The sequence below is a fragment of the Aethalodelphis obliquidens genome, unplaced genomic scaffold (assembly GCF_003676395.1).
Source record: "Aethalodelphis obliquidens isolate GAN/ISIS:26980383/991018 unplaced genomic scaffold, ASM367639v1 scaffold87, whole genome shotgun sequence".
NCBI lineage: Eukaryota > Metazoa > Chordata > Mammalia > Artiodactyla > Delphinidae > Aethalodelphis > Aethalodelphis obliquidens.
Window position 1 is genome coordinate 2,653,597 of NW_020838031.1, and position 27,262 is coordinate 2,680,858.

The 27,262-nt window shown below is 47.7% G+C and overlaps 1 protein-coding gene across 1 annotated transcript in view; it reads left to right on the forward strand.

Moving 5' to 3' along the window:
- The first annotated feature begins 11,569 nt into the window (after positions 1-11,569).
- Positions 11,570-27,262, forward strand: part of TRIM67 (tripartite motif containing 67) — a 48,002-nt gene continuing 32,309 nt past the window's right edge. The window contains exon 1 of the mRNA XM_027094058.1: positions 11,570-12,607. Within this exon, the coding sequence (XP_026949859.1) occupies positions 11,570-12,607 (1,038 nt within the window). The remainder of the gene's footprint in view (positions 12,608-27,262) is intronic.

Consider the following 27,262-nt stretch of genomic DNA (forward strand, 5'->3'; position numbering starts at 1 on the left):
GTCCCCTCTCTAATTCCGGATATTGGTAATTTGTTTCTTCTCTTTTTTTTGCTGATTAGTTTTGCTAGGAGTTTATCAACGTTATTGATCTTTAAAGAACCAACTTTTGGATTTATTAATTTCCTCTGTCATTTTTCTGTTTCCTGTCTCACTGACTTCTGTCCTGATCTTCATTATTTCCTTTCTTATGCTTACTTTGGTTATGCTTCGCTCTTTCATTGTGGTCAGAAGACATAGTTTTAACGATGAGAATCCTTTTAAATTTATTGAGGGTTTTTTTGTTTTTGTTTGTTTGTTTGTAGCCCACAGTATGGACTACTTTAGTAAATGTTTTATGTGCAATTGAAAAGACTGTGTATTCTACTGATGTTGGATGGAATGTTCTATAACTGTCAATTAGATCAAGTTGGTCAGTGATGTTGTTCAGATCTTATATAGCATCTCTGATTTTCTTGCCTATTTGCCTTATCCATTGGAGGGACGTGTTGAAGCTTCCAACTATAATTATAGACTTGACTTTTTCTTTTTCAATGCTTTCCATTTTTTTCTTTATATGTTTCAAAGCTCTGTTAATACACTCTGCATACACATTTAGGATTGTTATGTTTTCTTAAATTTACCCCTTTCTGGGACTTCCCTGGTGGTCCAGTGGTTAAGACTCCATGCTCCCAATGCAGGGGGCACAGGTTCGATCCCTGGTCGAGGAACTAAGATCCCCCATGCCACAAGGTGTGGCCACAAAAAAAAAAAGTACCCTTTTCCAATTCCTCTTTATTTCTGCCAACATTTCTCATTTTGAATGTACTTTGAATGTATAGTCCCTCTAGCTTTCTTTTGATAAGTATTAACACAGAATATCTTTTTACATAATTTTACATTTTCACCTATTTGTGTGTCTTTAAATTTAAAGTAAGTTTCTTGCTTTTTAAAATCCAATCTAGGACTTCCCTGGTGGTGCACTGGTTAAGAATCCACCTGCCAATGCAGGGGACACGGGTTCGAGCCCTGGTCTGGGAAGATCCCACGTGCCGTGGAGCAACTAAGCCCGTGAGCCACAACAACTGAAGCCCACGTGCCTAGAGCTCGCTGCAACTAAGGAAAGCCCAGGCACAGCAATGAAGACCCAATGCAGCCAAAAATAAATAAATAAATTTGAAAAATAAATAAATAAAAAATAAAATCCAATCTGACAATCTTTGCTTTTTAACTGAAGTGATTAGGACATTGACATTTAATATAATTGTTAATATGACTGGGGTTAAATCTACTATCTTTCTACTTGTTTTTTATTTATCACATCTACTCTTTAATCCTTTTTCCTCTTTCACTGTCTTCTTCTGAATTGAGAATTTTTAAAATAATTCCATTGACCTCCACTATTGACTTAGTTATTCCACTTTATTTTATTTTTAATGATTGCCCTAGGTTTTACAATATATACCTTTAAGTTATCACACTCTGTCCTGTTCTCTCTCTCTCTTCCTCCCATAACTCAACTATCTGTATGTTAGATCATTGGAATTTATCCCACAGCTCTTAGGGCCACATCACCTGCTTCTAGACTCTTTGGCAAGCTCGTTCACATGAAGATGGAGTGGACGAGGATGAAAAGAGTAGTCCAGCCATAGTAGCACCAGGATTTGACCCCTTTGGGCAGGTCAGAAGTTCAGAGTAGATGTTCAGCCAGGATGCAAAGCACATGTCCAAAGGACTCAAGTCTTTGATCAAACTCTTCGCTCGAGGTGGAGAGAGAGGAGGGTGAGCGTTTAGAAAACTCAAGAAGTTTTAGAGTCTCTCTGAGTGAATTCAGTTTTTATTTCAGCCACGGTTCTGCTGGCGATAGAAATTTGCTGTCTGCCTATTAGGTGTTCTCGCAGTCGTTTCCAGGCAAACACCTTCCCCCGCCTCCTCTCCTTCCTGGGGTGAACTTGAGTCCTGGAGGGCTTTCCATCATGAGAGTGTGTGTCTGCACCAGGGCACTAAGCAACTAGTCTCACGTAACTGTCATCCTCACACACACTGACATCTGCTGAGACAGCGGGTTTCCAGCTTGGCTTCTGGTCATACGGTTCTGTTGATTCTGCCTACTAGGTCGCTTTAGTTTTGCCAGTGTTCTGGGGTGGACGTGAGCCTCAATAAGCCACACACGAAAAAAGCATTCTAGTGCCTCTGGAGTACTTGCAGGGAGTGCAGGACCCAGCTGGGCTGCCGAGGCCTGTCTGTCTAGACACATTTCAGCTCCACTGCCTTTTCACCCACCAGGCCCTCCGCACAGCTTGCGGCGTTCTGTCTTCTCCCGGGAATCAACACGCTGGCTCGCCCTGCTCTCAGGTCCCCTGACACGTATGAAGTACCTGTGATCCCTCATCCCTTCCCGCAGGGCCAGTATGAGGGCAGGGATCTGTGGCGCCCTGCTGGTGACAAGCCAGTATCTCAGCTCTCCTTCTAACACTGTCCCCTCCTCCCCTAAGGGGTGCTTTCTTTGATTGGTTTTTGTTTTATCCTGAGGCAGGAAAAACGAATCGATCTTATAGTCTTCTAAAACTATTATTTATGACATAAAGTGTGTGTGCCGCATTATTTAGCACTCAGAGTTTTTTTTTTATATTCAAAATCTGAAATTTAATTCTTTTCTCTTAAAATATCGTCTTTGCCCTGAGTTCAAAAACCTTACTTGGGAGTCACAGGCCAAGACCTGACTTTTCTTACTCTCTGGTTCTACTACGAGAATCATCCCTTGGCAGTGGGTACAGAGTTTCAAAAAGAGGACCTGGAGATAAAGAGAAATGACTGAAGAAAAAATTATTGAGACTATCTTGATGAGTGTCTTGAAATACTATCCAGTTACATGTATATAAAAGATGGACAACTATAAAAGTTGGTCACAATTTCTTTATTTAGCATTGTTTCACTAAAAGATTTAAAATCAACGTTCAACCCTTAACCTATGAATAGTGTAAATACTTAAAAGTCTCTCCTTGTTTCTTTTGTATTTTAAAAAACCCTTGTTGTCTATTTTTAGCAAGCTTACTACTTCTATGTTTTCTTTGCCGTGACTCTGACATCTGCCTTAGGTATTAGGCTCCTCTGGAGCAGAGGCTGTACTTTTCCCAGGAACTACACTCATTTCCTGATAGATTGGTTCTGGCAGCTCTCCCGTCTCCTCCTCTAACTCCTGCAAGATATGCGGCTCCCTTTTCCCACTATCCCCAAATACAATCCTAGACTCCAGCCAAAATCGTCTACTTGCAGTTCATTTATTCATGAATAACTATGGGGAATCAACCATATGACATTTGTTGGCAGGCAGAAAAGTAGTAGAGTAGTAATATGTCATGTTTGTGGAGCACTAGGCATTGCCCACTCTTCTTAGTGTTTTATATGTATTTCACTAAGTTGTCCCAACTGTTTAAGGCATATACTGTTATTATTTCCATTTTACAGCTGAGGAGTACGAGTCTCTGAGAGGTTAGGCATCTTGCCAAAGTTACCGGGGCTAGAGCCATGATTCCAGCCCATCCAGTCAGGCTCCAAAACCCACACTCCTAATCGCCACACTGCCTCAGACCCCAAGAGGTCTGTCAAATTTCTACCGAAACTCGAGGGATTCTTAGGTAGAACTAAGTCAAATATGACTGATGTTAGGAAGCTACTGTCTACTTAAGTGTGTAGTGACTTCCCTGGGCGAGTGAGTTGGACAGCAATATTGTTTTGGTTGGTCTCCAGCACTCTGCCATAGGGAAGCAGCCCTTCCTGGAGGCTTATGAGTTCCTTCTCCTTGGTGGTGTGTCCTTGCAGAGACGTTGGGTGAATAAAGTTATCAGAGTTTGAAATCACTTCCCCACAATATTCCACAACTTTTTCTGATCTATCTTATTCCCACCAAGTAACCAACTTATTATTCCACGCACAGCACTTTACCAGTTACCGACCTAAGGCTCTGCCCTCTGTCTCACTACGGGAGGCTATTGGACTTACAGGTACCACCAAGTACATTCTAACATCCCATTGATTTTCAGTCAGAATATCAAGTGGAGAGAGTAATAACATCACGGAGCCATGGCTCCTGTCACGGTCAGGGAGAGGAAGCTGGGGGGCCCCCCAAAGGGAAAGCAATGGCCCGGTACAGTGGTAGTCAGGGTGAGGGCAAAGGGGGAGCAGAAGCTGAGCAGACTGGAAAGGTCAAGCTGTGGGAAGAAAACAGCATGCAGGAATGAAAAGAGCAAAACCAGTGAATAGTCAAGGCCAGAATCCAATAGAATGAGAGCAGAACAATTTCAACACCCAAAAAGAGGTGACTGAAGTATCCAATGAAACAAGGGCGTTACCTCAGTCCTTTGAATAGGCACATGGGTCAACCCAATCTTTTGTTTCTGAACTTCTTTCGGAACCCCTATCTTTTCTGAAAGGAAGACACGGTATCATAATATCATTAGGGTAGAGGGGTGTTTTATGGAACCCAAGAGCATGAGGATAGCTGGGTCTCAGAAGCCTGCAAGGATGTGGGACCCTCAGAGGCTCTCTCTTTGCTGTCTCTGCATTTCTGCTTTATTCTTCACTCCCTGTTTCTATTGCTTTTTCTAGGACCGCAACACTCCTTAACTCGGGTGTTAGAGGTCCATCCAGATTCTCTCTCTGGATTTCACTTTTACATTTCAGGAAGAAAAGATTCTCCAATTGGCCTGGTCTGGTGAGGGACTAGCCTTGGACTAAACAATCGTGCCTAGGTTTGGGGTCAAGTTGTAGTAGCATGGCTGGTGAGAACCTACTATGGGCGTTGGGCCCCTCCTTCAGTTTCACCATCTCCCAGGCCAGTCTGTGTTGCTGTAAGGATCAGATTAGAGAATATATATGAAAAGCTGCCATGAAAATGGAAAGTACTGTTACAATTTTCATGGCTGAAATGTGTAACCGTAAGGAAATATTTGAAGCCCAAATTGCTTTTGTGGTAATATTATTAGTTTCCATGCATTACAAAGATACCCTAGATATATAGAGTCCTGTAAATTGGAATCAATTTGCTTCTTCTGAGATTTAATTCTAAACCTTTTGCTTGCAAAGGATGCAGTGAGAGAAGGGCAGGTTTTCCAAGAACAGGTCTCCTGATTTGTAGAGAAGAAACGTCTAGAATTGGAGGGAGCAGGGAGAGACACAGAGACCGTCATTATTTGGCATCCAAAAAGTTAACAGAGGAAACTGTTAAGCACCAGTCAAGGATGTGTGAAGGGGAAAGTGGCTGGATTTTAAGTTTCCTCTATAGAATCTGTCTTCCAGAAAAGAAGCCAGTTGTACCCCCTGGAGAGGATGCTTTGTGCCACTAGTGATAATTGCTCCTCATTAACTTTGCCACAAAGAAGCCGTGTGCTGTGCATAGAGGTAGATGTGATTGCTTTCTTCTAGTTAAATGCTAATTATTTTAGACCATACGGTTCTTGGGCTGTAGATTTTTATTATTAACTTTCCTGACTCCTCTTCCATTGTAAAAAGCAAACAAATAAACAAAAGGTAACTCAAAAGAAAAATATAAGCTTTCATTTAAAAATGTGTTTCAGGGATTCTTACGCTTGAGAGTACAGCATCTCTTTTTAGCTGATAAAGCTTTAAATTCCATTCTATTTCACACTTAAAATTCAAAGGGCCAAGTAGATTGATTGTTTTACTTGTAACGCTGTGTTGCCCAGAGTAAATTGTTTAACCTCATTGTGCTTTTTGAGGAGGAGAGGTAACATCTTACGTCTTGAGTGTTTCTGGGACTTTAAGCATAAAAACCATGCTAGAGCATAAAGTAAGTCATGACACAGTGTTTTTCTCTGCCTTGATGACAGTGCATCACAGAATTTTAATTATTAATGTGTTGTTCAGATGTGTCCAAATGCTTCCCTTTTAAAAGAAAAAAAGCAATGGAAAATGGAGTAACTGGGATGACACTAGAAATTAAATATAGGGCCACCTTTCTGAGATCTGTAAGTAGTTCAGAATATAGATGGAGGTGATCAAGGAGGAAAGAACCAAGTAGGAATAATCAGGTTAAACAGTAAGAAGATCAAGAATAAATAAAAGGGACTTCCCTGGTGGCTCAGTGGATAAGAATCCGCCGGCCAATGTAGAGGACGTGGGTTTGATCCTTGGTCCGGGAAGATCTCACATGCTGCGGAACAACTAAGTCAACAAGCCACAACTACTGAGCCCATGTGCCACAACTACTGAAGCCCGCACAGCTAGAGCCCATGCTCTGCAACAAGAGAAGCCACCACAATGAGAAGCCCACGCACCGCAATGAAGAGTAGCCCCAACTCACTGCAACTAGAGAAAGCCTGTGTGCAGCAAAAAAGACCCAACACAGCCAAAAATAAACAAAATTAAATCTAAAAAAAAAAAAAGAATAAATAAAGGATGTTGAGAGAAGACGTGCAGGGGTGTGTGTGCATGTGTGCACATGCACACACACCCCAAAGAACAAAAACTAAATAACATATTTGAACCTCAGAATTAAACAGAGAAAATTTCCCTGTGGATCTGTTGACATCTTCTACAGGAAAAAAAAAATTACTTCTACCAGAATTTTTCAAGGAAGTGTATGCGGATGGATATTCTTGAACTGACAACCAGTCAGTCGGTCCACAAAAATGGATAACCTAGTCAGAGCCAGACAATGGCAGAGGAAATACACCCGGGAAACAAGATAGACATGATCCCAATCCTTGAGGAGCTTCTTGTCTAAAAGAGAGAGATACATAAACAAAAATAGCAGTCAATGATAAGGCTACAGAGGAATAACACAGGGTATGTCCAGGAGCTTATTAGAGGTGCACCTAACCTGGAGGGTGGGGGAGCCTGGGAAGGCAGAGAATTGCACGTTCAATGGCCCTGGGTGAGGAAATGCTACCGAATCCAAGCTCGCTCTGCTCGCCGCATGACAGGCCAATAATCAGAGATGAGGTGTTGAGGCAAGGAATACGACTTTATTCGGAAAGCTGGCAGACTGAGAAGATGGCAGACTAGTGTCTCAGAAGAACCATCTCATTGGCGTCTGGATGCCAGTTTCTTTTATAGAACAGAGAGGGGGAAGAAGTGAGGAAGTAAAGTAAAAAGGCCATTTGTCTTGCAAAATACCTCCTGGAATGGCCAGCCTCCAGGAGGGGATATGTTAATTTCTTCTTTCCTGCAGGCATCCGCAGGTGGACAGGGTCTGATTGTCTCCCTGTGAGCTGAACAAAGGCACTTTAGTTTAACATTCAGGTGGAGGGGCAGGGTTCCCCGAGGCAGGCCATTATGTATGCCAATAGCTATAGACAATACCCTTTTAGTGATTATAGCAACAAAAAGCAATGAAGAGCAAAGGTTAAAGTAAAAGAAACAGATCCAACATGGAGTCAGATTTTGTTCTTCCCTGTTACAGAAAGGGAGCATGGACTTCTGCATTCCTGAGCTCCCCTAGACTGTCCACCAGTAACTGTGAGGGAAGTCCTCATTAGCAACTGTGGTTTAAAGGAAAATGTTTTGAACTTGAAGTCAGACCAGTTCTAGATCCACCATTAAAAGTTGTGAGATCCTGAGCTTCCTCATCTCAGTTTCCTTGTCTGTAAATTGGAAATAATAAAATATTTCCATGATTCTAAGTGACTGGAAGCTGCATTATCAATTTAATAAGAAATTTTCAAGGTAAGCATGGAGAGAGAAGTGTCAATTGTAGTATACGTCCCGATTTCAGCAACATTAAAATGTAAAAATACGTACATCATAAAATTAAGAAAATGTGGTGATCTTCCAGAGTTGTTGTGAGGATTAAATGAGATTATATACAAGAATATAATTTCACACTGTGCTGTGGACTGAATGTCTGCATCCCCCAAAATTCATTTGTAGAAATCCTAACCACCCATGTAATATATTAGGAAGGGGGGCCTTTGGGAGGTCCTTAGGTCATGAGGGTGGCTCCCTTGTGAGTGGGATTAGTGCCCTTGTAAGAAGAGACAGGAGAGCTTGCTCTGCCCTCCCTCTCTCCATGTGAGGATACATAAAGAAGGTAGCTGTCTGGCATCGAGGAAGTGTGTTCTCACCAGACACCAGACCTGCCAGTGCCTTGATCATAGACTTCTCAGCCTCTAGAACTGTGAGAAGTAAATTCAGTTGTTTAAGCCACCCGGTCTATGGCATTTTTGTTATAGCAGCCTGAACAGACGAGGACACACTGTCAAGTCCTACAGTGGAAGTATTATTACTTGCCTCACCATCTGCATGAGACCCAGACTTTAATAAAATACTAATGACTTGAAAAAATGGATATGCCGTTCAATCTTGGGATCAAATTTCTTCGTAAGAGTCATTTTTATTAAGGACGTTATATCATTCTTAACAACTAATATGCAGAGGCTTTTAGAACTAAAAGGAAATTTAAAGTTCAATGAATTCTATCCTTAAATTTTATAATAGTAAAAAACTGAGGATCAGAGAAGTAAGATTGCTTTTCTGTATACACATGGTACATGACTCCGTTGGGACAGAAAGAGGACTTTTTATAGACGATGTTGACAACCGTTAGTGATTATGGCTATGGTGAACTCTTGGAATCGCTGTGTAACCTCAGCTCCTACACAGCAGCTGAAGGATGCCAATCCCCCCAGTAAGCAATGCCTTAGCAACAGTGCGGTACAAGGTTAAGCTGAGTTAGGGGGATCGGGGATGATTTAGGGGGATGGGATTGGGGGGGATGGGATGGGGGCAGGTGGGAAAGGCATAGGTGGAGAATTCTGAAGTATGAGATGAGCTTCCTCCCCATGGGAAACAAAATCATGCTCAGTCTGAGGGACAGAGTTGCTGGAATTGTCGGTCCTTCTGTACAGGGGTGTTTCCATACCCCTCCAGGAGCCCTTCCCCCACCCCCACCCCGCAAGCCGTCTGAAAATGACAAAGCAGAGGAGGTCTCTCAGACACATGACCACTGGTTGGGGTGGGGAGTGAGGCATGTCTGTTCACACTAGAACCATAAGAGTTTATTATTTTCTTTGTAGTCACCAGGAAGGCTGAGTTGGGCTGGGGTGAGTGATGATACTGCTAGCATCCCAAGAAGTGCATCTGTGAATGATTCAATCACATACCTACCTACACCCATGTCCCCCCGCCCCGGCCCCCCTCAGCAGCGTAGCAACGCTATAGCAACTCTCTTATCAAAGCACTGCAGGCAGGACGCAGCACTTTGTGGCTCTATCTATAGAAGGCAGATGAGGATGGGGTTGTCACCATTCCCCATCTGGGGATACTGACGCCTGGTTACATCATTGTTCTAAGCTCCCTGCAGATGACGAGAAGTCCAGTCTGTTGTTTTAACTCTGTGTTGCTCTATCTGGCACGCCGTTGGCCTGCTCTTCAACTTCAAGACAAACTGGAAACAGGCTGCCCGACAGTGGGCAAAGCTGAACTGAAGAGTCACAGGATTTTACAGCAGGAAGTCGGGTATGCAATCTGTGTTTACCTACAACGACTTCCTTGAGTTCTCAACACAGAAGTATCATTGCAACCGTCGCTGACAGATGCAGGATCAGAGACTAGGAAAGCGTAGTCAGACCGCTCAGGGTGGGGGGACTGGTTCGTAAAGGAGCTGAGATTCCCACCCGGGATCCTGACTCGCAGAGTTCTGTCAGGGCCGCGTCAGCACGCCTCCCCCCCCAGGGGTCCCCGTGCGCGCAGCCCCGTCCCCAGGCACCGGGCCTGCCCAGGGCTTCGGCTCCGCGCCCGGCGCTGCGGCGCCTCCCCAGCCTTTGTTTGAGTGCCGGAGAGCCCGGAAACAGAGAGAGGCGTGACTTCAATATTCCTGTGGTTTTTGAGCAAGCGATTGCCTAACCTGTGTCTGTCTCACGCCGGCGTGAAGCGTCCGTAGGCAGAGCCGGCTGAGCTGCGAGCGCTTCCCTGGGCGCGCGCGGCCTCCCCACCCATCCTTCCCCGTACACCAAGCAGCCAGGGCCGCGGGTGGGAGGCTCTCCTCGTGGCTGCCGTGGCGGAGCGTGGAGATCTTTTTCATTCATAAAACGAACATCCCCGCTCGCTGCCTTCCCGCCGGCCTCTTGCCGCGCCATCCGCGGCCAGGCAGGCCTGGGTCCCGGGGAATCTGCTCCGAGGGCCAAGGGGCCTAAAGTGGCCCTTTGCGCGTTCCGCCGGGAAGCCCCATTTTATAAACCCCGTGTCGTGTCCTCCCGCTGCAGAGACGACTGACATGGATCGCGGAGGGACACTCGCGACTGAAAAGACGAGATGGCTTGTGGTTCAACTCACAAGTAAAACCTCACCCTTTGACTTCAGGCTGTCCGACATTTTGTGGCTTGCATTTTTTGGAGCGACGGTCAACTGGGCTACCTCTCCATTTGTAAACAACCGGCTTTCTAGGTCCCTGTTGTCCCCCTTTTATGGCGGCAGGTGGGATCAGGGGAGTGGGCGGGAGGGATGCTGGCAGGGGCGGGGCGGGCCAGGTCGCTGCGCTAATTCAAGATGCGCCCTCCATCCAGATAAGAGCTTGCTGTTAACAGCGGTTTTCTCTGCGAACCCTTAAAATTGCCCCAGGACTCCCCTAGCAGCGAGAGGCGAGCCCTCATTCGCCGAGCGGGCCCCCCTCGCCCCTCCTTTACCCCCTCCCTGCCGCTCCTCTCGGCCCTGGAAATTACAACTCCTCGGCGCGCGGCGCCGGCAGGAGGCGGCGGCGGCACGGAGACCGGAGGGGATTCCCGACCCAGCCGGGCGCTCGCCCTCCACCCGCGGGCCGCCGCGTCGCACGGCCAAGGTCACAGGCGCCGCAGGAGCAGCGGCGGCGAACCGGAGCAGCGGGGCCGTGCTGGCCGCGGAAAGAAGGCCCCGGGGCGCGTTCGGCCCGCGTCGGCAGCGGCCGCAGAGAGAGGCGAGAGAAGGTCTCCGGGCCGGCGGGGCCCCCCGAGGTAGTCGCGGGCGCAGAGGCCCGGCAGCTGAAGGCCCCCGGGTCGGCGAGATCGGAGCTCGGGCTCCAGCGTCGGCTCCCGGGCGCTGTCCGCCGCCTCGTGGTGCTGAACCCAGCCGCGGGCCAAGAGGCCTGCTCGCCCGCCTTCTCACCTACAGATCGCCCGGACTGGCGGTGGCCACCGGCCAGGGCAAAAGGGGCCCCTGGGCAGCTGCCCACTGCACCCGAGGGGCTGAAACAGGAGAGCCAGCGAACCTCAGCCCGGCAGCCGGTCCTCATGTGGAGAGGAAACGCGCGCAGCCGCCGGCGGCGGCGCTACTGCTGATTCATCCCCTAGAGCATCTCGCAGGCCACTGCGAGGGCAGCCGACCAGCTCCGGACTCTGGCCGCAGGTTGCAGCCGCTGGTGCAGGAGCCTCGCGGGCAGCAGGTGAGGACCCGCTCTCCTTCCTTTTGCCCCCAGTCGTCCGTGGGCGGTGGCCCCAGGACTGAGAGAGGGGCGTGCCCCCGGCTTGCAAAGCAGTCATGCCCGTGTGACGCGCCCGCCTCCCCCTCACTGGTGCTAGCCACGCTTGCTCGCCTCTGCCTGTCTCCGGGGCTTGGGCCGTTCCACCCTCCGCGCGGAGCCGCTCTCTCCGCCGGCGCAGCGATGGAGGAGGAGCTGAAGTGCCCCGTGTGCGGCTCGCTGTTTCGGGAGCCCATCATCTTGCCATGTTCCCACAACGTCTGCCTGCCTTGCGCCCGAACCATCGCGGTGCAGACCCCGGACGGCGAGCAGCACCTGCCCCCGCCGCTCCTGCACTCCCGGGGCTCAGGGCTGCCCGCAGGCGCCGCCGCCGCCGCCGCCGCGCCCCCTCCGGACCACGAGACGCCGGCTGGCCCGGCCTGCGGCGGCGGCGGCGGCGGCGGCGGGAGCGCGGCCGGCGGCGACCACGCGGACAAGCTGAGCTTGTACAGTGAGACAGACAGCGGTTACGGCTCTTACACCCCGAGCCTCAAGTCCCCCAACGGGGTTCGCGTGCTGCCCACGGTGCCTGCGCCGCCCGGCTCCTCGGCCGCCGCCGCCCGGGGCGCCGCCTGCTGCTCGCTGCCCTCGGCCTCCTCGAGCTCCATCACGTGCCCGCAGTGCCACCGCAGCGCCTCCCTGGACCACCGCGGCCTGCGCGGCTTCCGGCGCAACCGACTGCTAGAGGCCATCGTGCAGCGCCATCAGCAGGGCCGCGGGGCCGCGCACGGGGCGTCCGCAGCCGCTGCCGTGGCCGTGTGCCAGTTGTGCGACCGCACCCCGCCCGAGCCGGCCGCCACGCTTTGCGAGCAGTGCGACGTGCTCTACTGCGCTGCCTGCCAGCTCAAGTGCCATCCATCTCGGGGACCCTTCGCCAAGCACCGCCTGGTGTCGCCGCCGCCGCCGCCGCGCGCGCCCGCCGAGGCCGCCTCTGCGTCTCCAGGCGCCGCCCAGGGCGCCCCCAGCGCAGGCGGAAGCTGCAAGAGCCCGGGTGCCACCGGCGCCGGAGCGGCGGGGGGCGGCGCGGCCCGCAAGTACCCTACGTGCCCTGACCACGAAATGGAGAACTATAGCATGTACTGCGTGAGCTGCCGAGCCCCGGTGTGCTATCTGTGCCTAGAGGAGGGCCGGCACGGCAAGCACGAGGTGAAGCCGCTGGGGGCCATGTGGAAACAGCACAAGGTGAGCGCCCGCGGGGCAGGGCATGGGGCACGGACGCCAAGAAAAGGGCGCTCCCCTTCGTTAAATAAGCTCCAAGTACTCTGAGCTGAGTGTTGGAGATGGGAAGGGCATGGAAGGACGACACCCTAGGTTTCCTCGCGCCTGAGGCTTTATGATTCCACCCAAAAGTCGTCTAGAATGCAGAAGCAGGACTCGTTCACTCCCCAAATTGACTAATAAATTACCTTGATGGCCCCTCTGGGTTTATGACACCTAGGGCCCCCTTCCTCCCTCTAAAAAGTTCATATTTTTTTTTCTTTTCTTTTTTTCTTTCTTTTTTTTTTTTAAGTACAAGTGTTACCACCTGCTTGCAGGAAAATGTCTGATGCCACCCGTGCTTGGTTAATCTTCTCTGAAGGCAGGAAGGATTCTATCCCAACCCTCAGTGAAGGGATACACTATCTCCCTTAGAGCAGAATTCCCATCAGCTTCTAGAGCAGAAAGTTTCCTACTCTCTCAGCTAGTCTCCAGCACTTTCTAACCCCAGAATGCCTCTCAGCTTAAAGGGAAGATGTAATTCTTCATGCGCCTTATTTGAGACTTCGGGCGTGTGCCCCGTTAAGGAGGGAACCCACTGAGAGACCTTCTCTTCCTGGGACTCCAGGTGGCAGGAGTGTGGTGGAGTAAGCACTTAGTAGGACAGCCAGGCGCACTCATCTGCAGGCTGCTGAGGGCCATCTTTCCAGGGACTTGCCTGCAGGTGCCACCTCCCAAGTGGGAAGGAACAGCCGCTACAGGCAACTCGCACACACTTGTGGTAGCCAGTGTATCCTCATAGCTGACACCGAAGGAGAGAAGCCTTCAAACTCAGGGCAGGCCCTCGATCAGACCCCAAGGCAAGAGTGGGGTCAGCTTTTCTAACATTCACCTTAATTTCCTACTCAAAGGCCAGGCCGTGCAACTGGACTCACTGCCGAGGTCAGTGATCCGGGTCCTTTGTTCAAGGACTCCAACTGCAAATTTGAACGTGTATCATTCAGTATCCTCTTTCCAGTAAACTCTTACCCCACAAAGAGGCAGGAGATCTCCAAATAGCCCAACAGGAAGTATGTATTCTGACTGAGGAGGAAAAACACGGGAAAGTAAGGCAGCTTGCCATGGTCCTCTCATATCATCCAACTGGAAATGGACAAAAAGGGGAGCATAGATGGGAGGAGAAGAAGGGACCAAGCATTCATACTATAGATTTATTACATACAGTTACTGTATAATTTCTGCTACAACATGCCTGTTGTTACTGTAACTCAACATTTTCAAACAAAAAAATTAGGCAAGAACAAATGAGGAACACTTCAGAAATCCACCTCGGAAAGGGAAATTTGCATAGTAGTTCAGAAAAGAGCGATCTGGAGTCAAATCCCTAATTCTAGAGCAGCGGTTCTGATTTGGGAACAGTTTCACTCCCCCTCCAGTACATGGCCAGTGTCTGGAGACAACTCTGGTTATCCCACTTAGGAGTTGCTACTGGCATCTAGGGGTAGAGGCCAAGGAGGCTGCTAAACAGGCTACAGGGCACAGAAAACCTCCCGCAAAACAATAACCCAGAAAAATACCAACAGTGCCTCGAGAGAAACCCTGTTGTAAGTTACACAGACCTGGATCCAAATCTCAGCATTTGTAACTGACTGGCTGTAAGCGTTTAGGCACAGTTTGAAGCCACTGAATAACATCTAACTCAGATAATTGTTGTTGGGAGTAAGTATAATGCTGCATGTTTCGCCTCTAGCACAGTACCCAGCTCACAGTAACCGATACATATTATTTATCATTATTGTTATTATAGTGCTAATACCACCAAACTTGCAGAAAGCTATAGGGCAGCAGCAAAGAGTACTTCTTTGACCTCAGTGACTTGGTAACCTGGAGAACGCATGAGCTGGTAGTGTTTATGTTGAGTCCTAAAATAGCTTGGAGCTAAATGAGAACGTCTGCTGAGTGAGTTATCCATGTGATATTTTGTTGCATATTGCTTCAGGGTAATTGTAGCTGCCTTGCTTATTTCATCTTTCAAGTGAAGAGAGTCATTTTACAAATAAAGAACTCTTTTGCAAAGAGACTGTGACCAATTGCCAAGACAAGGTTCACGGGCAGATTTTCGGAGCTGGTAAATTTGCGCAGCCTAGAAGGCTAGAACTAATTCTGGGTGTTGCCAGCCAAACTTTTAGACTTAGTGAAGAGTGGAAACCAAAACGAGTTGAGATGAGTTTGCAGTCTTAAAGGAGATTAAGCCTCTTACCTGGAAAAGCGAGTTGGATAATGACCAAATGGCTTCAAGAACCAAGGTCAGGCAGGGAAGACATTGGTCGTCCTTGAGTTGGTGTCCACAGCAGTTTTATAACATTTCTATCTGAGGAAATATGGAAAGAATATGTGATATTTGCTCAATAGAGTGGGACAGTTATCTGTGGGAAACACAGCTAAGCAGAATCTGAATGTCTCAATTTAATGCCACGTCTTCAGGGAACTAAGACATTCTCTTAAGTCCAGAAGGAATTCTCTGAGATAGTTTTGTGAAAAGCTGTTTTCAAGAATGAGAAGAAGGTCTGCTGTTCTCTTTCAGCAGGTGCTGTTTTTCTACAGAAAGGGGAATCATTCAGTGTTTCTTATGAGCATCTCAACTAGGGGCTGGAGATCAAAAGATAACAGAGGGAGCCTTGATGGACCGTTTGGTCTTGCTTTGTGGGCAGGCGTCTAGACCACCATTGTGAGCTGTGAAGGTGATTACTTTTGAAAGATAAACTAGTGCACTCAATTTCACACTCCCACCAGGGCAGTTTAAGTTCTTTAGTAAAACTTAAAAGTCTCTGGATTTTGTCGTTCTTGTCATCGTCGTCGTCTAAAAATCCCAGGAGCCATGACAAAGCTTGGTACCCTACCAGAACGAGAATCAGGACAGAAATATTTCCCTAACATCCCTGACTGGAGAAGCCTTAAACAAAGCTTTAATTCCTCTCTAGCACGACTGGAGCTTGCCATCTAATTAGTGATTCTTAGGGAGAGAGACATGTAAGTGACACTGAAATCTACTTTGAAACAAGATTGATTATCACTTTTCAAAAAAAGTGTAAACGCACTGCTATATTTAAAATGGATAATCAACAAGGACCTACTGTACAGCAGAAGGAACTCTGCTCAATGTTATGTGACAGCCTGGATGGGAGGGGAGTCTGGGGGAGAATGGATACATGTATAGGTATGGCTGAGTCCCTTTGCTGTGCACCTGAAACTATCACATTGTTAATTAGCTATACTCCAATATAAAATAAAAAGTTAAAAGAAAAAACAACAGTGTAAACACTTTAGGTCTTGGCCAAACACATTTTTAGATGATTCTCCTGGAAGAGGATTAATAATTTCAAAGAACTTCTGATGTGAAGAAACTATACGTTGTGAAAGATAGGACAGGGAAGGGAAGCTTTCCATGAGTGCTTTTTGTCTTTTTGCCTATTGATTGTGGAATTCCAATTTTCCTGAAGGAAAGGGTCCAGAAGGAGAGGGTCACTGTGGGATGTACCTCTTCCTAGTGTGACATGTCACAGAATGTCGGCAACCACTGTAATTCCTGCTGGGTGCAGGACTCTGAATTAAAAATGCTTAAAAGTTGATTCTTGAACTGAGGAAGGGACCGCTGGATAAGCCCTTCCTCAGAAGTCTTTTGAGAACCATGGACAATAGAATAGAATCAAAACAAAAATCTCATTGTACCCCAGGATTACTGTTCCCAATGAGTCAGCACTTCACAAGAGCAAAGGAGATAGTGAGGTCTAGAAATCACAGGAAAGCCAGGACTTCAGGTTACTCCCATGCCCCAAGGACCTGCCAAAGGATACTTGGCTTCTCAGAAGCCTGGTCTTACCTTATTTTATCAGAGAGACAAAGAAAGGCTTTTAGCCTTTAAAGCCTCAGAGGAAAGACTTCCTCCATTAAAAGAGATAACACGTGAATGCCCAAAGCAGAACGTGTAATCATAACTGTATACAATCATAAGTATACTTATTCGAATATTTGTAGTACATCATAACACAGGGAATAGATGCGCTTTGTTAAGAATTAGAATTACAGAGGTAGAGATGTAGAAATTAAATACCAACCCCAAATTCCAGTTTGCAGAGAAAAAACATTTCTAACATTTTGGAGTTTTTTCTTCTAGAATTCTATTGTATATTTATTTTGTAACTGTCTTTCTTTTTTTTCGTCTAATCATACCGTACAAATATCTTTCCTGTCAGTTAATGAACATCACTTTTCCGTTGTAAGGATTTATTATTTTGCTTGATCCACACCCTGATGCTGGGCTCATCTAGGTGTTTTCAGTCTTTTGCTGTTAGGAACATTTTTCAAGTTAAATCTATGCCTTTCTTCTTAATAATCTCCTCAGGTTACGTTTCTAAATATGGAGTTGCTGTATCAAAGGAGAACTGTCTTCCAGACATCTGATGAACGTTGCCAAATTGCCTTGCAAAACGTTTATACCTATTTTTTCTCCCAACAGCAAAATTATATAAAAAATTAAAAATTCATGTAAACAGGGACCATTGGGGGAAACAATAAGGTGGATTGCCTTGTTTCTAGAAATAACTGTTGGCTACTTTCATTACATTATTGTTAGAACTATTTTTTAAAAGGGGATCACAAGTATCTAGATTTTTATATTTTTAACTACCAGTTAGTGATCTGCCTTCCCTCAAAAACTGCTTTAATAGGCATAACTAGTGCCTAAATAGCCCCTTTTGGATTTTAAGACCCCTGAAAAGACCAAGCCTTCAGGGCCCATCTAAGGCACTTTAAAAAAAATTTATTTCTTTATTTTTATTTTTGGCTGCATTGGATCTTCATTGCTGTGCACAGGCTGTCTCTAGTTGCGTCGAGCAGGGGTGTGCGGGCTTCTCATTGCGGTGGCTTCTCTTGTTGCGGAGCACGGGCTTCAGTAGGTGTGGCATGTGGGCTCAGTAGTGGTGGCTCGCAGGCTCTAGAGCGCAGGCTCAGTAGTTGTGGCGTGTGGGCTTAGTTGCTCCTCGGCATGTGGGATCTTCCCAGACCAGGGCTCGAACCCGTGTGCCCTGCATTGGCAGGCGGATTTGTAATCACTGCGCCACCAGGGAAGGCCCTAAGGCACTTTTGAGTGGGGTCTGAACAGGGAAAAAGAGGGTTAGGTAGAGAGAAATGCTTGGCAGAAATCTTCTGGGAGGTCTGAAGTCTCTATCTCTGTGGCTAATCGCTGCAAGCCGAGAGTTGCTAAACAAATCCATCGGGGCCCTCAGAGCATGCGGCATGGAAGTATGCACCATCTGAGTGCAAGCCTGGATTTTTTGAGATGTTGAGTCCTTCACCAACTCTGAAGCTCTGGGAAATGAAGTGCATAGGCTGGCTTCTGTTCCATCTGCCGCAGACTGACAGAACCAATGGCAAGTCTGCTTAGACCCCTGGAAACGTGAGCTGACTCCAATAAGTAGTGGCTGCCGCGTCTTCTGAAACCACCCTCTGTGTTAACATCACCACTGTCTTTAAAGCCACTGGGGCTGTAACCTGCCTTGTGCTTGGATTTAATTCCAAGGAGCTCAGTAATTCAGGAACAAGTATTAGAAAGAACCCCTGTGTTACAAGCTTTGAAGTACATGCTTTCCTCATCATTCCACACATCTGGAAAACAAAAAGTGGGTTTGACAGAAGGCAAGAACCCATAACTTGAATTGCTTTTCTCTTCTCTTTGAAGATTATTTATGGAGTATCAGGGATCCGAATTGAGGAGGACCTTAGAGATTGTGAAAGGACAACCCCATGTGACTACTGAAGAATGTGTTTCCTAGTGTACGCTCTGGTAGTCACTCCATGGCCAAGCTGTTCTATTTTTACCCTGCAGTGGGAGGTCCTTTATCTGGGTCGAGATTCTTGGTGGATAGGACCTTACTTGTGGATGTCAGTGAAATGGACTGTCCTAGAGGAGAGGAGTCTCTCAATCTCTGAGACTGCCTAGAGGGGTCAGCAAGCTGGCATACCGCCTGCTTCTGTAAATAAAGTTTTACTGGAACACAGCCATCCTCCTTTGTTTACATTTTGCTCATGGCTGCTTTGGGCTAGAATGGTTGCTTTTGGTAGAGTTGAGTACTTGTGACCAGAGATCGGCAGCCTGCAAAGCCGAAAATATTTACTCTCTGGTTCTTTATGGGGAAAAAAATAAAAATAAAAGCGCCGACTTCTAGACTAGGACCTCGTGACTCAAAGCGAGGTCCGAAGAGTAACAGAAGCAGTGCCGGGAGCTCGCTGCAGATGCTGACTCTTGAGACCCGCCACAGCCCTACTGACTCATGGTTTGAATTTAGCAAGATCCCTAGTTGATTCAGATGGACGTTCAAGTTTGAGAAACCTTGACGGGAATGCTTTGGGGGCTCCGGGGCGCTGGGCCCAGCACTGTAACTGTGCAAGTCATCTACAGCAGTGTGAAGTGGACTATAGGGGGTCCCGGAGGTTTGAACCAGTCTTAATTACTCTGGGAATCTTCAGGTTCACCAAATTCTGGGTGCTGGGAGGCAATATGGTGCTCAAAGACCACCTGACCCAGAGGTGGGCGGGAACCTCTGAGGGGTGGTGGTGCTGTCTGAGCCCTCCTGGGCCAGAGCGTAGGTGACTCATGAGAAGGGAATTCTGGGCAGACGCTCTTTGCTGCTTCCCTGGGTTTGAACAGAAACGTACGTACTGCTGTTTGTATCTCTGGGTTTCCTTTGGGTTTGTGTCTTCGTCGTTCTATAAAGGAGCAAAGCGGGCGCTCTGTCCACTCTTTAGGCAGTTTTAAAGGTCCTGGCCAGAGGGTGGAGGAGGTTGGAACTCTCAGAGCCGTGAGGCCTGAAGGAGCAGGAGAGAAGCAGGCAGGTGTTGCGGGGCTCTCATGAGTTCACCCCTCCCCGCCTGGCATTTCCCCTTCCTAGGGTAGCCCGGTTCCTAACAGAGACCATAAACCCCAGCATGCTCCTTTTGCACATGAGGAACGTGAGGCCGAGGGGCTTGCCACAGTTGCACAGCAATTTGTGAAATGATTCTGGAAAAACATGATCGATTCCTCCCTTGTACATTCTGATGAACTATAAAAATAACAGGATGCTCTGTGTATCTGAACAAAAACAGGTGCCTAGAGCATTCCCTAAAGAGTAATGAGGTATGGAAAAAATACAGGGTTAGCGGACACCTAGTCTAGACAGTGGGGACAGAGAGTAGGGCAACAGCCCCTCCCTTATTCAACTGATACGGGTAGCAGAAAAGGGAGATGAAAGGTTGAGGAGGACACAGTTCATCCTGTTCGGAGCAAAGAGGATAAAAGAACTTGAGTGCTGGAGGGAATCTAAGAGATCAAATGGCTCTGTCTCTTCATTTTTCATGTGGCTGCAGAGGGAAGAAGTGGTTTGCAGGGAAGAGTAGTCAAGGATCCACAAGGGACAGAAACAGGTGAGGGAGTTGGAAGGGTCTAAATGACGGATGTAACAGACAGGAACCTGGACCCCTCCACAGGAGGGTCTGGGCCTTGGTCACATGTCCTCTGAAAAGTCTATCCAGGCTGTGCATAGTTTAAAAAACACAGGTCAGGGTTGTGTTAGGAAAGTTTGGCAAATGTTTGTACTTATCCAATCTCCCAGTTCTTCCTTATCGTTTGATTCTGGGTGGTAATCCATAAAACCAAGAAACCAATAAAACATGAGTCATCATAAGTGACAGTCCTCTTTAAAACAGAGGTTTGTGGCTTACATCACTCCATAAATAACGCGTCACCAAATGTCTGGCTACCTATCCGCTGAGCTGTGTACCCACAGGACCAAAAGTCAGCTCTGGCACTCACTGAGGATAACTTAAAAACTGATGATGCCTCTTGACCTGTAAGTCGTTTCCCTGAGCTTATGCCACGAATGAGTACTTATTCTTCAATCGACCTAATTCCTTATTCAGTCAACACGTAAGTCTTCAGTGCCGGTATCCTACCAGGCACCACTGTAAGCACCAAGGCCATGGAAGGGCATGTTCTTTTCCCTCAAAGAACAGAGATCTAGTCACAGGAGAGAGAAAATCAACACATGCATAAACAAGTAAATAAATTGGAGAATTTCGGATAGTAGTAAGTACTAGGATGGAAGTACAATAATGTGATGAAAAGCAGTTGGGCAGACTTCTTCAGGGGGAAGGTTGGAAAAGCAAGACTTGACGATTGGCTGAGAAGTAACCAGCCCAGCACACTTCTGAAGGCAGCTCGCTTCACAGGGACAGGAAGAGCCGAAGAACCGAGAACGGGAGTTGGGGGACCCCCACTGCGTCTGAAGGACAGAAACGTGCCTTTGCAGTACAGTGAAAAAGGTGGATAAGGTACAGGAGCAGAGACACAGGGAGGGTACAGATGACGCAGGGCCTGGCAGCCCACAGGGAACAGATGGGATTTTATGGTAAATGCAAAGAGAGGTGACTAGAGGACTTTAACCTGGGGAGTGATGTTTATTTTTTTAAATATATATGTATTTTAAATGTATTTATTTGGTTGCACTGGGTCTTAGTTGTGGCACGTGGGCTCCTTAGTTGTGGCACACAAACTCTTCGTTGCAGCACGCACGTGGAATCTAGTTCCCTGACCAGGGATTGAACCTGGGCCCCCAGCATTGGAAGCGTGGAGTCTTAAGCACTGTGCAACCAGGGAAGTCCCCTATTTTTTAAAAGATCTTTCTGACTGCAGTTGGGAAATGTGTGGTAGGGGGACAAGAGTAGGGGAAGGAAGACCACTTCCTAGGCTGTGAGAGTCACTTGGGCTGTAAATATGGGGGCTTGAACTAGGAGGGAGGCAGCAGGAATGGAGAGAAGTGTATGCATTCACTTGCTGCCTGGGGTTCTCTGAGCTTCTTGGACTCGTGGTCTGATGTCTTTTATTATTTTTGGAAACTTTTTGTCTATTATCTCTCTGGATGATTCTTTTGCTCTGCCCTCTGTCTCTCATACTTCTGGGATTCCAATTACATGTGTGTTACGTTGTTTGATATTGTTCCACCGTTCTTGGATGCTCTCTTCTTTTTCCCGTAGTCATTCTTTTTGTCTCTGTTACAGTTTCATTCATTTCTGTGGACCTCTCTTTAAGTTCACTGATTCTTTCCTAGGCTGTGTCAAGTCAACAGATAAGTCCCTTTCCATCTTCTCAGTTGTCCTGACCCTTCCCCAGCAATAGGAAGCCTTGAATGGTCTGGACCCAGGCCTGTTTCCTGCATCTTCTCCAGGAAGATTGGGTTTTTTCTTTTCCCTATCTCCAGCCACGTGGGATCTTCACTTTGCTCGGGGGGGAGGGGAGGAGTGGCTTAAGGTTTTTTTCTGGCGGGGATAAGGGTCCTGGTAGGGCTTTGTACTTTCCTGTGGTGACTGTCACATCTCTCCTTCAAGCCAGCTCTGCGGTGCAAATGTTTCCCTTTTTTAATCTAGTAGGCACTTCAGATTGTGCAAATGGTCAGGTTCCACTTTTCTCTTTGGTCGCTAAAATGCTTAGAGCCAAATATTTTGTGTGTACACAATGGATGTAATTATGTTATAAACTTTGAGCCTCATTTCTGGCTCCATTTTCTGCTCCCATCCTTGGTTTTCTTTCTTTTAAGTTATGCAACCTTGAATTCTGTAGACCCTTGCAAGCTGCCGTAAATCCCTTCTGAACTAACTAGGTTAATAAATAAATGAGTCGCCTGCTTGAATAAAACCACAGGGAACAAGAAACTTCTGGAAAACCTCATTAAAGTAGTCCCCTACTGGGACTTCCCTGGTGGTCCAGTGGGTAAGACTCTGCCCTCCCAATGCAGGGGGCCTGGGTTTGATCCCTGGTTGAGGAACTAGATCCCACACGCATGCCGCAACTAAGAGTCCGCATGCTGCAACGAAAATCCTGAGTGCCGCAACTAAGACCCGGCGCAGCCTAAATAAATAAATAAATATTTAAAAAGAGGGAAAAAGAAAGATAGTTCCCTGCTTCTGAGCAGTGCCCAGTCACTGTTACAAAAGCTAAATACTGTTTGAAATGTTCAGATCAAGAAACAGGGACTTTCCCAGTCACTGGGACGCATGACTGTTCCCTTCTCCCTTTCAGTCCCTTGTAATAAAGAAACTCCAAAATGACTGTGCCCGGTGTTGACAGCAGGATCATGTGTCCGGGTTCACATCCTTCATGTGAATATCACCACATACCTCCGTTCGTTTTGAGGGTGTGATTATCACCTCTCAAACTGGCTTCCTGTACGCGGATTTGCAGCTTATCACTGGTGAATATTTGTCCTCTACGCAGCCAGGCAGGGTTCCACCCCTCTAGCTTGTTGGGAGTATGAAGGTGTTCAGAGGGGAAGTCAGGGCACGTTAAGGCCAGAAGACCCTGCCGAGGGGTGTCAGGAACCACGAGAGCTTTGAGATTTTTGCCTGTGTACAAGCTAACACGTGCTCTTGCCGCGGTTCATGGATGTGGGCAGATGTGAGACTCCTGGGTCGGAGTTGGAAAACAGTCTTATCACTCACGGCAGCAGCAGCAGTCAGAGAATTGGCATGTTTGTGCCATTTCCCGGAGCCCAGTTCCCCCAGGGTGATGTGAAGAGAGCCAGATGACACCCCCACACACAGTAGGTTGCATTACAGAAGAGAGGAACCTCAGCTCAGGGAGGCTGAATCTTCTGTAACATGCAGTGAGCACTGATCTCTTCGCTCCAGAGGGAGACAGCAAGTCCAGTTCCCAAAGTTGTTTCTGCAGACATCCTTGGAAAGACAGCCAGAACAAAGAGCAATCAGTGCCTCGCTGACAACACTTGTAAAAACCAAGAGAGCAAAGTTATCTTCCAACAGGAAGATTAAGTCAAAACGCAGGTAGTTCCTCAAGTGATTTCTGCTTGTATACATTATGGGTAACGTCTCCAAGCTCCTCTGGTTCTCCGAACTCCTCGCTTCGGTTGGGGTACCCAGACCTCGGGGTTTTTCTGGATGGTGTGATGGCGATGGTGGTGAGGAAGGTGGTGGAATGTCTGTGGTGTGGGCCACAGGAAGTCTGAGGACAGCTAAGGTGGCTTTCATTCCTGAGTCCATTTGTCTCCTCTGGCACGTGAAGGACAAACAGCATCTCATGACTCTGTATGATGCAACTGAAACATTCCACTGGACGAGCATGCCTTGGGCACCTGCTGTAACCCACAGTCTGTGCCGAGGGCTGTGGATGCACTTGAAACAGGCTGCAGGGACTCACAGACGCCTGGAAGAGAGGATGATGTTACTCCAGCCTAATGTTTGCACAAACAATATAAAAAAGTGGAATAAGTGCCACAGTTGTCACGTGAATAAACTGATGAGGGACGAGACGGGAGAAGGAAGTTAATCCCGCCTGGAGATTTGCAAGGGGAAGGGGAAGGGGTAGTGAGCGGGAGGTTAAGCAGGAGATGGTGTCTGAGCTGGGGTCGTGAATGATGGGTAGGAGTTTTATTAGTTGGGAAAGAAAGGAGAGGCTTCAATATACAGCACTGTGTGAGATGTTAAAAAAGATACTGAAAATCGAGTTCCTACTTCAAATAGCTTCTTATCTGCTGGTCGAGCACCAGGGATGAACGTACATTCACACGAAGCAGAGGGACCTTGAGAACCACGACACCACTTCTGATAAAAGTGAGGGAACTTGAAATACCCATCCTTTAGCATCTGAGACTCACAGAAAACATTCGGGATCTGGAGAGAGTGGTGAGAGAACGATGGGAGAAATGGATTCCAGAAGCCACATGTAAAGGGACAGCTAGCTTGAGAGTCTAAGGAAGATTTAAACGTTGGCTTCATTTAAATTTCAGGGAAGAACTGGGGTAGGCTGGCTATAATCCCTTTGAAGGTTCTTGTAAATTTGCTTTCTTTTCCCAGGTTGTTATATTTATCCTGTTTGCCAGTAAAACCTGGCAGCAAAACCCTTTTGAACATCTCGATTTGCTTTGCTAAGTTAAGAGGAGAAGGGGGCCAAAAAAGAAGTGAGGAAACTGTATGGCAAAAGAAGGAGTAAGGCAACGGCGGAAGGAACTTGGGAAAAGGTTGATAAAGACGGCGATCTTGCACTGGTCATTAGCTCGAGCCTTTTAGATGGACAGGAGGCCCGTCTCTCCATTTCCTCACAAGAAATAAAGAACAGTACCAGAGCGCAGATAACTGGGGCTAAACCCTAAGTGTAAGTGGGCGCAGAGCAGAGTCAGATCGATGGCAGACTGCAGGGAAGGCTGTACGGAGGGGATTGGAGCTGAGCTGGGTTTCAAAGTGCTGGGAGGATTTGCAGAGGTGAAAGGAAGGAGGTATCCAGACAGGAAAGGAGAGTGTCCTTTTTGTGTAATTTGATCATGGATAGAAAGCTCTAAGACACGTCCTCATGATCGTCACAAAAACCATCCTATTATGGTTGCGGGTGACTGGAGTTGGCTTGATCCCAATGAAGAGGCAGTTTGGGTTACGGGTGATAAAAAACATCACCTGGCTTTGCCCGGTGTATGGCCTTTGTACAAGTACAAAGTCAGGATTCTGGTCCGGGGACTTTGTGCGCCCACCATCCTATCCCAGGCTGGTTTGCTACCACTGGAACATGATCTGAATGACTCTTATTTTTTTGCAAATACCTCTTTGAGATCCTGCTTTCAGTTTCTTTTTTTTTATAAACGTATTTTATTTATTTATTTTTGGCTGCGTTGGGTCTTCGTTGCTGCGCGCAGGCTTTCTCTAGTTGCGGCGAGCGGGGGCTACTCTTCATTGCGGTGCGTGGGCTTCTCACTGCGGTGGCTTCTCTTGTTGCGGAGCACGGGCTCTAGGCGTGCGGGCTTCAGTAGTTGTGGCTCACGGGCTCTAGAGCGCAGGCTCAGTAGTTGTAGCACACGGGCTTATTTGCTCCGCGGCATGTGAGATCCTCCCGGACCAGGGCTCCAACCCACGTCCCCTGCAATGGCAGGCGGATTCTTAACCACTGCGCCACCAGGGAAGCCTTTGTACTCCCAGTACCCAGCAGAGCAGCTGGCACCCAGTAAGCCACAAGCATCAATTTAATAAGTGAATGGTGACAACACGAAAATGTATTCTAATATCAACACAGTAAATGACTATTCCAGTGGGGTCCCTTTTAGCTTCATGGAACAGAGTGATTCATGCAGGAGGGGGCACTCCAGGGAACAGTGTGGAAAATGAGGGCAGGAGGAATTATGCATTTTTCTGGGCCCCTTACTGAAGAGAGCCATTCACACTCATTACCATAGCGCACCCCTCCCCCATTAGATGAGCTAACGGTTTTGGAAACAATCAGCTGATCTAGTGGGACGACAGAAGCCAGCTGGAAATATCGGTGGGATTTTTCCCAGATGTTAGCTGTTACATCTTGTCCGGAGAACAGATCGAGTCTCAGTTTACTAGACTGCCATTCCCGAACTCTTTCGTGCTCCCGAGGTAGCAGGATGCGTCGAATAAGAAAGTTCGTTTTAGAGACGACTCTCCTAAAACTCTACCACTTGCCAGGGAGTGAGATCATGCATTTTGAGAACTCATGACAGGGGACTTCCCTGGTGGCACAGTGGTTAAGACTCCGCGCTCCCAAGGCAGGGGGCCCGGGTTCGATCCCTGGTCAGGGAACTAGAGTCCACACGCATGCCGCAACTAAGAGTTTGCGTGACGAAGAAGCCCGCGAGCTGCAGCTAGGGAGCCCACCTGCCACAGCTAAGACCCAGCGCAACCAAATAAATAAATAAAAGGAGCTCGTGGCAGCGCACACCACAGAGTAAGTGCTCGGTGAAAGAAAGCCAGAATCATAATCGGCTCCATCATCGTGATTGTTGTGAGTGTCAAGGCCAAGCACGGTGGGAAAGAAGAGGCGACTGTGTCAGGGTCTGAGGTTGTTCCCAAGAGCCCTCTTGTGGGAGGGCTGAGACGCAGCCGTCACCCTAATGACGCAGCTGTTCCTTGGTGGGCCTCTTCACCACACCACATGAACAGGTGCTACAGAGATCTATCCTAGGACTGCCCGGACCAACCTTCTGGTCGCCACTGACTGATATCATGGGAAGGATCTGGATTGAAATCAAAAGCTCTGGGTTCAGTTTGGAGCTGTGTCTCGAGATAGGGCTCTTAATGTCTCTCAGCCTCAGTTTCCACACTTGAAAGGTATGAGGACGAAGCGAGATGAAGTAAAGGTTCGCATGGCAGCTGCAGGGCACTCAGTTTATTGTAACCCCCGACCTCTTTCCTGAAGGAATAAGCAGCTTGGCCGCGTCCCCTCTTCTCTAAAGAACCCAAAGCCCACTTTATGGTGTAGAGAAAGACTGTGTGTAATATGATTCCATTTAGTGAATATATATGAAAGAACATGTGTTAGAATAGGAGTAAAAACTGTGCATAGGGTACTAGTTTCCTGGGGCTGCTGTAACAAATTGTCACAACCTGGGTGGCTTAAAACAACCAAAATTTATTGGCTCACAGCTCTGGAGGCTGCAAGTCAGAGATCAAGGTGTCACAGGGCCACGCTCCCTCTGAAGGCTCTGGGAAGCCTTGATCCAGGCCTCTCTCCTGGCTTCAGGGGGTGCCTTGGCCTGTGGCCACATAACTCCAGTCTTGCCCCTGTGTGTGTGTGTGTGTGTGTGT